The following is a 13,337-nucleotide window of genomic DNA, read 5'->3' as shown; positions in this document are numbered from 1 at the left end:
ACCAACCTAGATAGCATATTCAAAAGCAGAGATATTACTTTGCCAACAAATGTCCATCTAGTCAAGGCTATGGTTTTTCCAGTGGTCATGTATGGATGTGAGAGTTGGACTGTGAAGAAAGCTGAGTGCTGAAGAATTGATGCTTTTGAACTGTGGTGTTGGAGAAGACTCTTGAGAGTCCCTTGGACTGCAAGGAGATCCAATCAGTCCATCCTAAAGGAGACCAGTCCTGGGTGTTCATTAGAAGGACTGATATTGAGGCTGAAATTCCAATACTTTGGCCACCTGATTCGAAGAGTTGACTCATTGGAAAAGACCCTAATACTGGGAGGGATTGGGGGCAGGAGGAGAAGGGGACGACAGAGGATGAGATGGCTGGATGGCATCACCAACTCGATGTACGAGTTTGGGTGAACTCCGGGAGTTGGTGATGGACAGGGAGGCCTGGCATGCTGTGATTCATGGGGTCACAAAGAGTTGGACATGACTGAGCAACTGAACTGAACTGATCCCTCAACAACTATAACAGAATGCTCTGCCATGGCTGGTGTCTGGTATTTAATACTGGAGTGCGCCTCTGAAACTCTCCTTTAACTTCCCATGTATGTCCTATGGATGGCACTTCATCCCAGGTCCTAAGCTTGTGTTTTTCATGAAAAGTACTGATGGAATAAATAGTGTTTAGGCTTTGGGGTAACCATTTCAGCTTCCTCTTGTGTCCTCGTTGCTTTGTCTTTGGCCATTGCAAGAACTGAGTGTTCCAAGTGGCCATTCTCATCACACAGGTGCCTGGGGCAGTTCTGGGAGACAGCAGAAAGTGTACACTGCCCTGCTCAGTTAGAGGGAGAAGGGAGAGGAGGTGGGTGGCTGTTGGTTGTTTTCCCTGCCTGCAGCTAGCCTATTCCAAGTGGTCATTCTCATTAACTTTGTATTTCAATTTTTCTTTTATTGTGAGCACAAGATCTTCTGGTCACTTTAAACGTGTGCACTGTGGTTCTTCCTGATTCTGGAAGGTGAACATTGTCACAGCTCTGGAGTCTCTCTTGTTACATCTCATCGTGAGCTCTCCAGGAGTCCAAGACTCCTCTAGGCAGTGTGGGCTTGTCTGCTTTCCTTCAAAGCTCACTTGTATTTTTATGTAGTGATGCCAAATAGGGGAAATGGAAAATAGGAAAGAAGGGAAAATGGCTCACAAGCTTGACACTCCAGGTAGAATCATAAATATACATTCAAAGAACTGAAACACCGAAAGTAAAAGCAGTCCTTTATCCACCCCCCCACCACTGATATTTCATGTCCCTCCTTGGAGCTCATGATTGGAGCAGTTACTTAGACTTAGGTTAAAGGAAGCTATATGTACATAATTTCATTTCTTAATAGGTTAAATGACCATGTATTATCTGACATAGAAAAGATTATGTACATTACATCCAGATGTGCTCCTAAAGTAAAGAAACTTTGCCCCAGGGCTGTGATTTGGCAAGTCTTTCTTGGGCATGGTAAGGAAGGGGCAAGGTGTTCTTTAGTTTCAGTGAGCAAGAATGTCTTGAAACCCCCACTGAGGCCTCCTTTTTGGTGGACTGCTGCTGAACACTTGTAAAGCCCTGCTTGAGATGAATAAGGAGAATATTGGAGTTTTCAAACCCTTAACACAGCAATGACTATTGGCCATGAATGTTCTCTCTAGACCTTACATTTAATGTCTTTCTTCCCCTTCTTATTTTGTAAATATAGTGAGGTTGATGCTCTAAACAGAAAAAAGATATGTGAGTATGTAAGTCTAAAATGTAACTATTTTTAATTGATGTGATTAGTCTGATACTTTATTGTATGATTTGTGAAATTTCTTATGAGGAAACTAATACTTCATTTTTCCTTTGCTGTGTTAATATCTTTATTCCTAAAAGATTTTATATTTAATCGATTTCTCTAGAAATTGACTTTGTGATGTATGTACAGTCTGTGAAAGATATTAACTTAGAGTTTACTCAGAATTGGTTTTTATAATTAAAATATAAAATTAACTTAAAAATTAAAGTTTCTGGCAATGCAAAAATAAGTACGTATATAAATAAAACAACAAAGGATCCTAGTGTTTCACAGTCTACGTATTACCTTTCATTGTGTAGGGAAAAAAACTGTTTCAAATCTACCACCGCTCCCTACACAGCATGAGATATTTAGTGGTAAATAACTAGGGCTTCCCTGGTGACTCAGATGGTAAAGGATCTGCCTGTAATGCAGGAGACCCAGGTTCGATCCCTGGGTCATGAAAATCCCCCTGGAAAAGGGAATGGCAGCCCACCCCAGTATTCTTGCCTGGAGAATCCCATGGACAGAGGAGCCTGGCAGCGTACAGTCCATGGGGTCGCAAAGAGTCATACACGACTGAGCGACTAACACTTTCACTAACTAGGGAACCATTTTATCCACAGATGGGTTTTAGATTAAATCACAGTGGGATTTTTTTTTGGTTTTTGGTTTGAAACAGTGGCTTTGTCCCACTGCTTTTTTTTCCTCTGAAAAAGTACAGCATATATTAAGAGTTCCTTTGTCACTTCCTTCCCCAGACTGTGACTATCTTCTCACAGTGGGAAAATCCCATGTTCCATTTTCTGATGTTTTACGTTTTCCCTTTAATTTTTTCTAAGCCCCCATCATCACTAAATGGTGTATCTTGTTGTCCTCCACTAAAATTTAAGAATATGTAATAAATTAAGGATGGTTCTACATTGCCTCTTATCTGACTAGCATCTGTGGGTGTCAGCTGCCAACAAGCAGCTCGGGTGTCTGGGCCACTCCTGAACGCTCACAAGCTGACACACTCTCTTCTGATAAAAGGTACCTTCAAATATGCATGTGCCTTTCAGTATACATTTTGTATGCTTGAACACTTTCTGTAAGAGAATCACTCGACCTAATAAAGTGGCTTGGCTGGGACTTTGAAAAAGCTGGATATAAATATCGCTAGAATTTATAGAACAAGCATAAATACTTCACTCTGAGCTCTGCTGAGCATTTTCAGGATGTTTCTGAGCACATTTGTGAAATCAGAGCTTATCCCAGAAAAAGGGCCTGGAGGAGTGAGGACAGTTAGTCACATAGGGTCACCAGTCCTCCCGGGGAAGCTTCAAAGTAACCGCTACTAAGGGGTAGGGTTTTATTTTCTTAGTTCTTATCTAATCATCTACCCTAGTTTTGTTGATATGTGTACAGCCCTTACTTAAAAATATACATGTCTGAGTTCAGACATACCTTGTTAAGACTGTCTTTGCAAACAGAACACATATGTTCTCCAGAGAGACAGTATGTCTGTATGGGTGATAAGAACTGAAATCAAAGTCTTGCCAGTCTTATATTTAATGGAATATTTTATTCCCCTAATTCTGTTCAAGATGCTAAAAAAAAAAAGTATCTCTAATTTGACATTCGTAATGAGTGAAGTATTATTGCTTTAAAGCTACCATTGTAGAGGAAGATTAGTGTGTGGTGATGGTGGTGGTGGTGGTGATGGTTGGTGGTGGTGAAGGTGGTGGTGATGGTGAAGGTGGTGAAGGTTGAACCTGAGACGTGGTCTGCACAATGCTGAAGCCCTTCTTCAAGGTCAGGAGATGACTCTCCCCTTATATGCACATTCTTTTTTATTTTGCAATGCACAAAGCTCATGAAGAGAAAAACTATATATAATCTTCTTAATGCAGTTTTGCAGTTGCTGTTTTATTCCACAGCTTTTAATTTTATAATGAGATTTTGATGCCAAGTTTCGTGTAAGCAATGAGCTGTCATTAATTGATGAGGATGCACTGTGTCAGTTTCTTTGTTCTCTCATCTTGCTTGTCTGATGGATCAGAAAGTGGGATGGTAACAAAGGAGTCACTGACGTACAAGAGGGGTATGGTCCAGACTAATTGGTGTGAATGCTACCTTTACAGTGCTGATAGAGTGTTCATTTTATCATCATTTTCCAACATGTCTCTTTGGTGGTATGATCCCTCCCTCTACCTTCCCCTGTGTCTGTGAACAGAGCTTGATAAACAGAACAGATATGACTACTTGCTTTGTCCTGATCTTAATTCCATAGTTTTAAGCAAATTCCTCACTGTGGGCTCTGCATCTCTCCCACCATATGCTGAGATCTACTCGGGGCACTATAAATCATTCGGAATTAAAAGCTGTGCTGTGCATCTGACCTGCTAGCTCATGGACGCCCACATCCACTGCAACTGGCGAATGGTGGTGGTTTATTTTGGGGCTGGTATATAAGAGGCTGTGTCCGAAGACTGGGAGTTGTCAGATAGGGACTGAGATTGTCTTGTAATGTGGCCTCAACTCTTGTCTCCTTGCCCAGACTGCACTCTCGAAGCTCAGCCCAAATATGTTAGAGGCGGGAAGCGTTATGGACGCAGATCTTTACCTGAATTTCAAGAATCCGTGGAGGAATTTGCAGAGGTGACTGTCATTGAGCCACTTGATGAAGAAGCACAGCCTTCACACATCCCAGCCAGTGAGCGCAGCGAGGTAAGAAATTGGACCACAGGTGTGGAGACTTGGGGTTACCCACACCCTTGTGGCACAAACACAAGAGGACTGAGGGGCTGATGGCTTTTCTCAGCCACTTTTTTTTTCAACTACATGCTAATCTTCTTACTTGCCTTTTGGATATCTATGACTGCTTTTTCTATTGTTTATATGTTTCATCTCTGTTTCAGCTTTTGAAGAGCTGATGTTTCTGTGCATGTTTTATGTATATAGTTTTTAACGCAGTTATTTTTGTATTTATCTGAGGTCTGCCACTTCTAGCTCTTCTTGGGAATCTCTCTCTCCTCCATGGCAGTGTCATTTTCAGTTATGTAAAAAGCTCATCAGCTCCCTCCCCGCAAACTATAAAACAGCTGCAGTGACAGGTAAGAAGTGAAAGCCGTTCTCAGGCATTTCAGGAGCCAGCATCTTATCTTTTGTGGTGGGATAAAGCAGCTTTGCAACTTTGTCCTTGTCACAGGGCTCAGCAATTGCCAGGGTTCTTACCAGTTCTGTCGCCCCCAGGCGCATCTGACTCCCCAGCAATCAGATATCCCTCTGCTTCCCTCATCTCCCTCTTTTCATTTTACATTTTGCTATACTCTACCAATAAGGAAGAAGCAGTAGCATTTTCTTTTTTTTTTTTTCTTTATGGCTCATTTACCAGCATCCCATTTATAGAACATGATTGAAAGTGCCATGCTGAGCAAGCTCTAAATATTTCTTGCAAATCCCAGCTTAGTCTGGGGATGCAGATATTTCAGATGCTCATATAAGCTGGGAAAGAGACAAAAGAGCCTCAACTTCCTTAAAGTCATCTGTAGATCATAGTTTAAGCAGGGAGTATGTGTGTGTTGCCATTAACTTTCATGTTCAGCTTGCTGATATATCTATGAGAAGCTTGCTCCAATAATGTCCCCTGCAAGCAGATACCCGGCATCTTCAACTTTCTAGAATACCCACAAACCCAAAGGTAACCAGAGAGAGTCCCAGTATTGAGCAGAAATGAGACCAACCACAAGGGCTGCAATTTAGAAGACACATGACTGGTCTGCTAACCAGAAGAGGCTCGCACTGCTTTTTAGAATCAAGTGATACCTGTCCTCACAATAGAGGGGAAGGAGCAGTGGCGGAAATGCGAGTGAGAAGAGAGGAAGAAAAGCAGCTAAAGGGGGTAAGATAGATAGAAGCCACAAAAGTGGTGTGAATAGTGTGGGTGAGCGGTGATGGCTAAAAATGGAAAGACTTTGAGAAGCAACAAGGATGCTGCTAAAACGTCACAGCACTGGGGGCCCATGGGTCTGGGGCAGAGGCCTCTACCCATCTTGGTTCAGTCGGTTTCAGACCCTGCCTTGGGTCACTGAGAATTTAGATAGGGCCCTTTCCACGGTAAAGCACATAGGCTCGCACTCACAAGTGCTCCATTTACTATTTCAGGTGAGCAGGTGATCTGCATACTTCAGTCACTGCAGTGTCTGTACTATTTATCTTGCTGACAGGAAGGGTATCAAAATGGCAACATTAAACCTGTTTCATAGCCCTAACTAGTGTGGAATGTATCTGAGACATGTCTCTGTGAAAAAACTAATTGGTTAAAATAGGGCTTCACACTTGATGGGGGAAGATTTTCTTATTTGGAAAACACTTTTAAGTTTAGTTTCTCCTTTCTCCAACTGTTTTCAGTGCTGAGGTACTGTTATTTGGTGCTAAGAAATGAAATGGTTACTTATTTTTTTTGTGAGGCGAGTTTCTAATTACCACCTGGGGATACCCAGAAAGTTCTTGGGCAGAACTGATTTTGTGGCTGGTAGGATATTTCTTATGTCTTTATTTAATTTCATCTACCGATTTCCAATGAGATTTACTGTTTAAAAAGTGTGACTTTGGCTTTATGTGTAAATAAAGTTAAGGGTTGAGGCCAGAGTCTGGGTAAAATCTTGCTGCTTATTCTTAGTACAAGGGTATATTGGGAGAATCATTTCACCCCTGATAAACTTCAGCTTCTCTAACTCCTCTAGAAACCTCTTAGGTGTGACCTTTTGACACTATATAGTGTCAAAAGGCTTTGGTGTAATAACCCACCATCAAAGAGCAGCAAGTAGAGGGCTGGAGAACGTCATTTGTCTCTGTCTGCTCTCCCCAAGGACTCTACTGACTTGACTTCGAGAGTCTGTTATAGCCCAACCAGAAAACCTGTAGCAAATCAGATAACACGTTTTTACCTCCCTCTTTATTTATTGCTAAAAGTGGACTCAAAGTTCATCCTGCTGCTTTCTTATCTAAAAATGAAGTGTTTTGTGAACTAAATGGAGCCTGTTGGTTTTCAGATCGATTCATCACAACATTTACAGCATGATGCATGAGGTTTTTGATGTGCCTGTTGGCAGTAAGACGGGCCGGCCTCCGCTTCGTGCAGTAACCTTGGCTGTGGATCACATGCGCTGCCCTCACGATCTGCAGCATAGTTTCGTCACCATTGGTTTTAACTGCATCTGGTTGTGTCAAGGTGGCACTCTGGTTTCCTGGCCAGTTTCTGTGGTCATTTCAGCAATGGAAAGCCACTCTGTTGGTCAACTCAGTTCATCCTCTGGTCAGCACTGGCTTGCTCTAGACACCCTTGTCTCTTCTACAGAAGCTATCTGGGGCTCCTCGGAGTACTGGGGCATCTTCCCTATTCTAGAGTGGCCCTCAGGTGGGGAAGATGGGGAGGGCAATGTTCTCAATGAACTGTGGGGTTTATTTATTCTTAACTTACAAGTTCAGTATCTGTCAGGAGGTCTCTATTTTTTTTTTATACAAACAGCCAGATTGCAGATTTTTGTATGAATAAATGGGGTTTATTACATCTCAAGCTACCAAGTCACTTCTTTCCAAACTAAAATTTTTATTTTGTATTGAGGTATAGCTGGTTAACAATGTAGTTAACGATGTAGTTTTAGGTGGACAGTGAAGGGACTCGGCCATACATATGTATGTATCCATTCTCCCCTAAACCCCGCTCCCATCCAGGCTGGCACATACAATTGAGCAGAGTTCCATGTTCTATACACTAGGTCCCCCATTGGTTATCCATTCTAAATATAGCAGTGTGTCCATGTCCTTCCCAAAGTCCCTAACTATCCCTTCCCCCTGGCAACCATAGTTTGTTTTCTAAGTCTGTGAGTCTCTTTCTGTTTTGCAAGTTCATTTGTATCATCTCTTTTTAGATTCCACCTATAAGGGATGTCATAGGATAGTTCTCCTTCTCTGTCTGACTTACTTCACTCAGTATGACACTCTCCAGGTCCGTCCGTGTTGCTGCCAATGGCATTATTTCATTCTTTTCAATGTCTGAGTGATATTTCATAGTATATATGTACCACATCTTCTTTATCCTTTCCTCTGCAAATGGACATTTCGGTTGCTTCTGTGTCTTGGCTTTTGTAAACAGTGCTGCAGTGAACACTGGAGTGCATGTTTCCTTTCAGATGTTTTTCTCCAACTATATGCCCAGGGTTGGAATCGCAGGGTCATATGGTAGCTCTGTTTTCAGTTTTTTAAGGAACCTCCATACTGCTCTCCATAGTGGCTGTACCAGTTTACATTCCCACCAACAGTGTAGGGGGGCTACCTTCTCTCCACACCCTCTCCAGCATTTGTCGTTTGTGGATTTTTTGATGATGGCCATTCTATCAGGAGTTCTTTATTGTACTGCTGGTTTCTTTTTTCTTCCTCTTGGTTGCCTCTGGCCCTTTTGTCTCCTACCCTTGGGTGTTAAGAATTTCTTCCTTGGGTGTGTTTGTTATCAGGGACTCATATTTCCATGTGGCTTTGCAGTATTAAAGGCAGGAGTGGGCTGGGTCTCCTGTGACATGACTATTTCATGAGGAGCAGTCAGATGGGAAGCTAGAGACAAGTCTGCTTGGTTTGGTTCTAGGTTTCTTTGACTCCTGGGCCCTGGCTCAGGGGTTCCTAGCTTGCCCGTAGACTGAAGTTTTTCCTGTCCTCAGACAACCCTCATTTTTTCTTCTAAAGTGACTTGAGAGTTTTCTTTTTCTTTTTTTTTTGATGAGGACCACAGGACCTGAATCTGTTATCAGAAGTTCAATAATGAGGAAGTCCGGCTGTTATTACCCAACAGGAGAATAGTTTTCAGCTCTAGGATGAATCAAGTAATAATCCTCTTTATTTAAGGAGTTTGGAGAGGTGGGCAATCGAATGGAATGGTGTCACAGTTCAGTTCAGTCTCTCAGTCATGTCCGACTCTGCGACTCTGTGGACCGCAGCATACCAGGCCTCCCTGTCCATCACCAACTCCCAGAGTTTACCCAAACTCATGTCCATTGAGTCCCACCTCATCCTGTTGTCCCCTTCTCCTCCAGCCCTCAATCTTTCCCAGCATCAGTGTCTTTTCAAATGAGTCAGCTCTTCACATCAGGTGGCCAAAGTATTGGAGTTTCAGCTTCAGCATCAGTCCTTCCAATGAACACTCAGGACTGATCTCCTTTAGGATGGACTGGTTGGATCCCCCTGCCATCCAAGGGACTCTCAAGAGTCTTCTCCAACACCACAGTTCAAAAGCATCAATTCTTTGGCACTCAGCTTTCTTTATAGTCCAACCCTCCCATCCATGCATGACTGCTGGCAAAACCATAGCCTTGACTAGATGGAGCTTTGTTGACAAAGTAATGTCTCTGCTTTTTAACATGCTGTCTAGATTGGTCATAACTTTCCTTCCAAGGAGTAAGCGTCTTATAATTTCATTGCTGCAGTCACCAACTGCAGTTATTTTGGAGCCCAAAAAATAAAGTCAGCCACTGTTTCCACTGTTTCCCCATCTATTTGCCATGAAGCGATGGGGCTGGATGCCATGATCTTAGTTTTCTGAATGTTGAGCTTTAAGCCGACTTTTTCAGTCTCCTCTTTCACTTTCATCAAGAGGCTCTTTAGTTCCTCTTCACTTTCTGCCATAAGGGTGGTGTGATCTGCATATCTGAGGTTATTGATATTTCTCCCGGCAATCTTGATTCCAGCTTGTGCTTCTTCCAGCCCAGCATTTCTCATAATGTACTCTGCATATAAGTTAAATAAGCAGGGTGACAATATACAGTCTTGTACAGACAATATATAGTACTTCTTTCCCGATTTGGAACCAGTCTGTTGTTCCATGTCTAGTTCTAACTGTTGCTTCCTGACCTGCGTACAGATTTCTCAAGAGGCAGGTCAGGTGGTCTGGTATTCCCATCTCTTTCAGAATTTTCCACAGTTTATTGTGATCCACACAGTCAAAGGCTTTGGCATAGTCAATAAAGCTATGGTGTCACAAGTCACCTCTAAATGTTAGCCTCAGGGTAACTTGTTTCTTTCTAGGAACTCATCCTGTAGAGATACGTTAGCAAACAGTCATCTGAAGGGATAAACAACAATCCCTACCCTGTTTCCCTGGTGGCTCAGATGGTAAAGAATATGCCTGCAAGGCAGGAGACCTGGGGTCAGTCCTTGGGTTGGGAAGATCCTCTGGAGAAGGAAATGGCAACCCACTCTAGTATTCTTGCCTGGAGAATTCCATGGACATGGGAGCCTAGTGGGGCCCCAGTCCATGATGTCGCAAAGAGTCAGATATGGCTGAGCAGCTGACACACACACAACACACACACACAGAGTTTCCCTCTAGGGTTGCTCCAGAGTAGGGGTGTTGCTAAGGGGGGACATTTCATTCCTAGGCTCTTGGTCTAGTTATGCACAGTGTCCTTTCTGCATCCTTATTTGGAAGGCCTTCTCCCATATATTCCACAGATTACAGGTAATTCTCAGTGGCCACAATTCTCTGAGATCTACCTGTAGCTTCACCATTTTCCTCCCACCCAAGAAAACAGAGATGCTGGCAAGTGAGAGTGATGTGGTGTGTGTGTTAGTCGCTCAGTCATGTCTGACTCTTTACAACCCCGTGGACTATAGCCTGCCAGGCTCCTCTGTCCATGGAATTTTCCAGGCAAGAATACTGGAGTGAGTTGACATTTCCTACTCCAGGGGATCTTCCCAACCCAGGGATCGAATCTGGGTCTCTTACATTGCAGGCAGATTCTTTAAGGTCTGAGCTACCAGGGAAGCCTGATGTTATGGTAGAGATTGCTTTCAAGCACGTAAAGTTTTTAATATAAGTTACATGCAAAGATCCAAATTGCCCCCATGACCATTCATTGTGTACCAACCATTGTGTGTCATGCTTTGGGTGAGAACCCATGTTATGACTGTGGGATCACATTTTGGCCTCATCCTTTGAACAGAATACATGAGTTCTGTGAGTTATAACACCTTGTTATGAGGTGTTTGGGGTTGTGTTTGACTTTTGTTTCAGTTCACATAAGGTAAAACCCTAACATAAATTGTCAGCATTTTAATCATCGCCATCCTACCTTCCCCAACTTTATTCAGGCAATTTGATTCTTTCCTGATGAAGCAGAAAATACCTAACCTAACTGTTAAGCATGCCTCCCCTACCAAGTTTACTTTACAGAGCCATAAAGCCATTGCACAGGGAAAGACCACTGTAATCCTGCCAAGTTTTTTAGCACTAAAATGATATTTTAGAATTTCACTTAGAAACCCTGAAGGCAAAACGTGCTAGTTCACAAGTGATGGAAGGTTCCAGCATCAGGTTGAGATGTGCAGTCACCTTTCGATTTAGTGTGTTTATCTGACAAATAGATCCCTTGGGAGTCTGACATCTCCTCTGGGGTATTGAAGGGAAAATTGTGACTTTTCTTTGTTCGTAGGATCATTTTCACTCAAGGCAGTTCAGTTGGACATTCTATTCTGAATTAATCCAGACTAACAAAGGACACTTTCTTGATTCCAACGTAAGGTATGATTAATGAGAAGGTTTTGGTGGTGGTAGTTTTTGCTTTACTTTGTGAAGAAACAGGTGAGTTTTTAGATTCCAAGAGTACATACCCAGCCCACCCCTCTTATATGCACATATGCAGTGGCTACTGAACTAACCTTGAATTTTATATTCACTTTTCTCCTAAGAGTAGCTGGAAGTGGGGGAGAAAACTAATTCTTGGTTCTATTCTGTATTATTCAGATGTAGTGGAAAAGGTTGACAATGAATACAGTTGGAGCAGGGCCACTTTGCTTTCTGCCCTCATTCCAAACACGGGACACCTTGTTAACTGTTTTCCTCCACAGGGTATAAATCGGGTCTAGTAAGATTCTTATCGTGAGCCAGAGGCTTTAAACAATGGTTTCTTCAATTGCAGACAATAGGAGTGTAAGTCAAAGCCTTGCAGTTTAAGTGAGGACCTGAGAGAAAAGTTAAAGCCAATTGCTTCATTCAGCCGAGAATGGACATTAAATCAAGCCTTTGTGTCAGGACTGTGGGAGTGGGAGGATGAGTGGTGGTGGTTGTTTAAAACCAAAAACAGAAATGAAGAACCCCAACACTGATTTTACTGCCCTCCGTAAAATCAAACTTCTTCAAGAAGTGTGAAACTGACTTAAATTCTCCTTATGTTCATTTTCATATATGCATAACTTTGTAGCTGAACTTCATGAATTATTCATTTGTGTTGTATAGAGCAGATATTTAATTTTGGAGCAAACTTCTTAGTAACTTGGAGAAGTTCTGCTAAGAGCTTTTGTAGTCAAACCTGTTTTTCAGTTCCTCGCCTGTTACATTGTTTGTTCTAGTCTTAGATAAAATAAGCAGTTGCATTACTGATGCCATTTGCTTCCATCAAATGATGTGAGATTATCAGGAGAGGTTTCCTTATTCATGGAATTCCAGTGATTCCCTTCATATTTCTTGAGTATTATTAGATCTGGCTATTCTCAGAGATGAAACACTCATTCAAGATGCAAATATAGATCATAAAAGTGATATAAAGACACCCCTTCAAAGCTAATAAGTTGCTTTCATTCTAACATAGACATAGCTCTCAGATTTTCAGGTTTGTTGTTCTGATAAGTCCTCCTGTCTTCATCACAGAGGAGGTTCCTTTGGAATCCAGCCCTCATTCTCACTTCTTTCCAGGTCAACAATTTCTAATACTTATTTTCTAACTAGAAAACAGAATCAACAACACTTCAAAAAAAAATTAACAAGTCAATTTAAGTGATAATAGTAACATTTTTCCAACTATAGCATTAGAAAGTATTTTTCAAATAGGAAAGCAGTGTCCACTGTCTGAGAGTGACTCGGATGAGCAGGATACCACAAGCAGATGTATCAAAGAATCCTCTTCCTTTAAGGACTTTAAAATCCAGTGAACTGAAACCAGTCCTCAAACTTGGTAGAAAAGGCTTAAGGCTCAGACTCCTTTAAATTCAGCATTTCTTCACACTGGCAGTACCGCAGGGTGTTTGGCATTGCAGCAGGGCTTATCTAAATGTGCATGCATTTAAAAATCATACATTAACTCTTGTTATCCCCAGCACTTACTTGTAGCTTTTAATTGCTTTTAGAGATAAAGGAACTGATTTGCATTCTAGTTGTGACAGCCCTGCAATTGAGCAGCTTGTCCCTGGGTTAAGAGATTAGAGTGTGGGGCTGTCGGGGCGCCCTTCATCGCCCTTTCACCTTCAGATTCTGGAAAGCTAGAGATGAAGTTCTCAAAAGTGTGTCCCTGCAGGGATAGTAGCAGCCTGGCTGGGCACACTTAGCTTCCAGTACCTGCCCAGACCATGGCTTTATAAATATTTAGAGTTGTTAAATAGGCCATACCATAGATGCTAACTTTTAAAAGTGCTAAGGTTTCCATCATAAATATTCTCCTAAACTGATCCTGTTTTTGTGTAGAGACTTCCTGTGCTTACTTAAGTGTGCTCTTCTTGTAAAA

The 13,337-nt window shown here is 42.1% G+C and overlaps 1 protein-coding gene across 6 annotated transcripts in view; it reads left to right on the top strand.

Annotated features, from left to right (window-relative positions):
- Nucleotides 1–13,337, top strand: part of NIN (ninein (GSK3B interacting protein)) — a 97,889-nt gene that overhangs the window by 23,104 nt on the left and 61,448 nt on the right. For all 6 annotated transcript variants that reach the window (XR_825488.1, XM_010842256.1, XM_010842257.1 and 3 more), the window contains exon 3: nt 4,349–4,518. Coding sequence is in view for 5 of the 6 variants with exons in the window: in XM_010842256.1 (XP_010840558.1) it covers nt 4,349–4,518 (170 nt within the window). In the remaining variant the exon portion in view is untranslated. The remainder of the gene's footprint in view (nt 1–4,348; nt 4,519–13,337) is intronic.

This window comes from Bison bison, unplaced genomic scaffold (genome assembly GCF_000754665.1).
Source record: "Bison bison bison isolate TAMUID 2011002044 unplaced genomic scaffold, Bison_UMD1.0 scf7180017864174, whole genome shotgun sequence".
Classification (NCBI taxonomy): Eukaryota; Metazoa; Chordata; class Mammalia; order Artiodactyla; family Bovidae; genus Bison; species Bison bison.
This window is presented reverse-complemented; position numbering and strand designations above follow the sequence as displayed.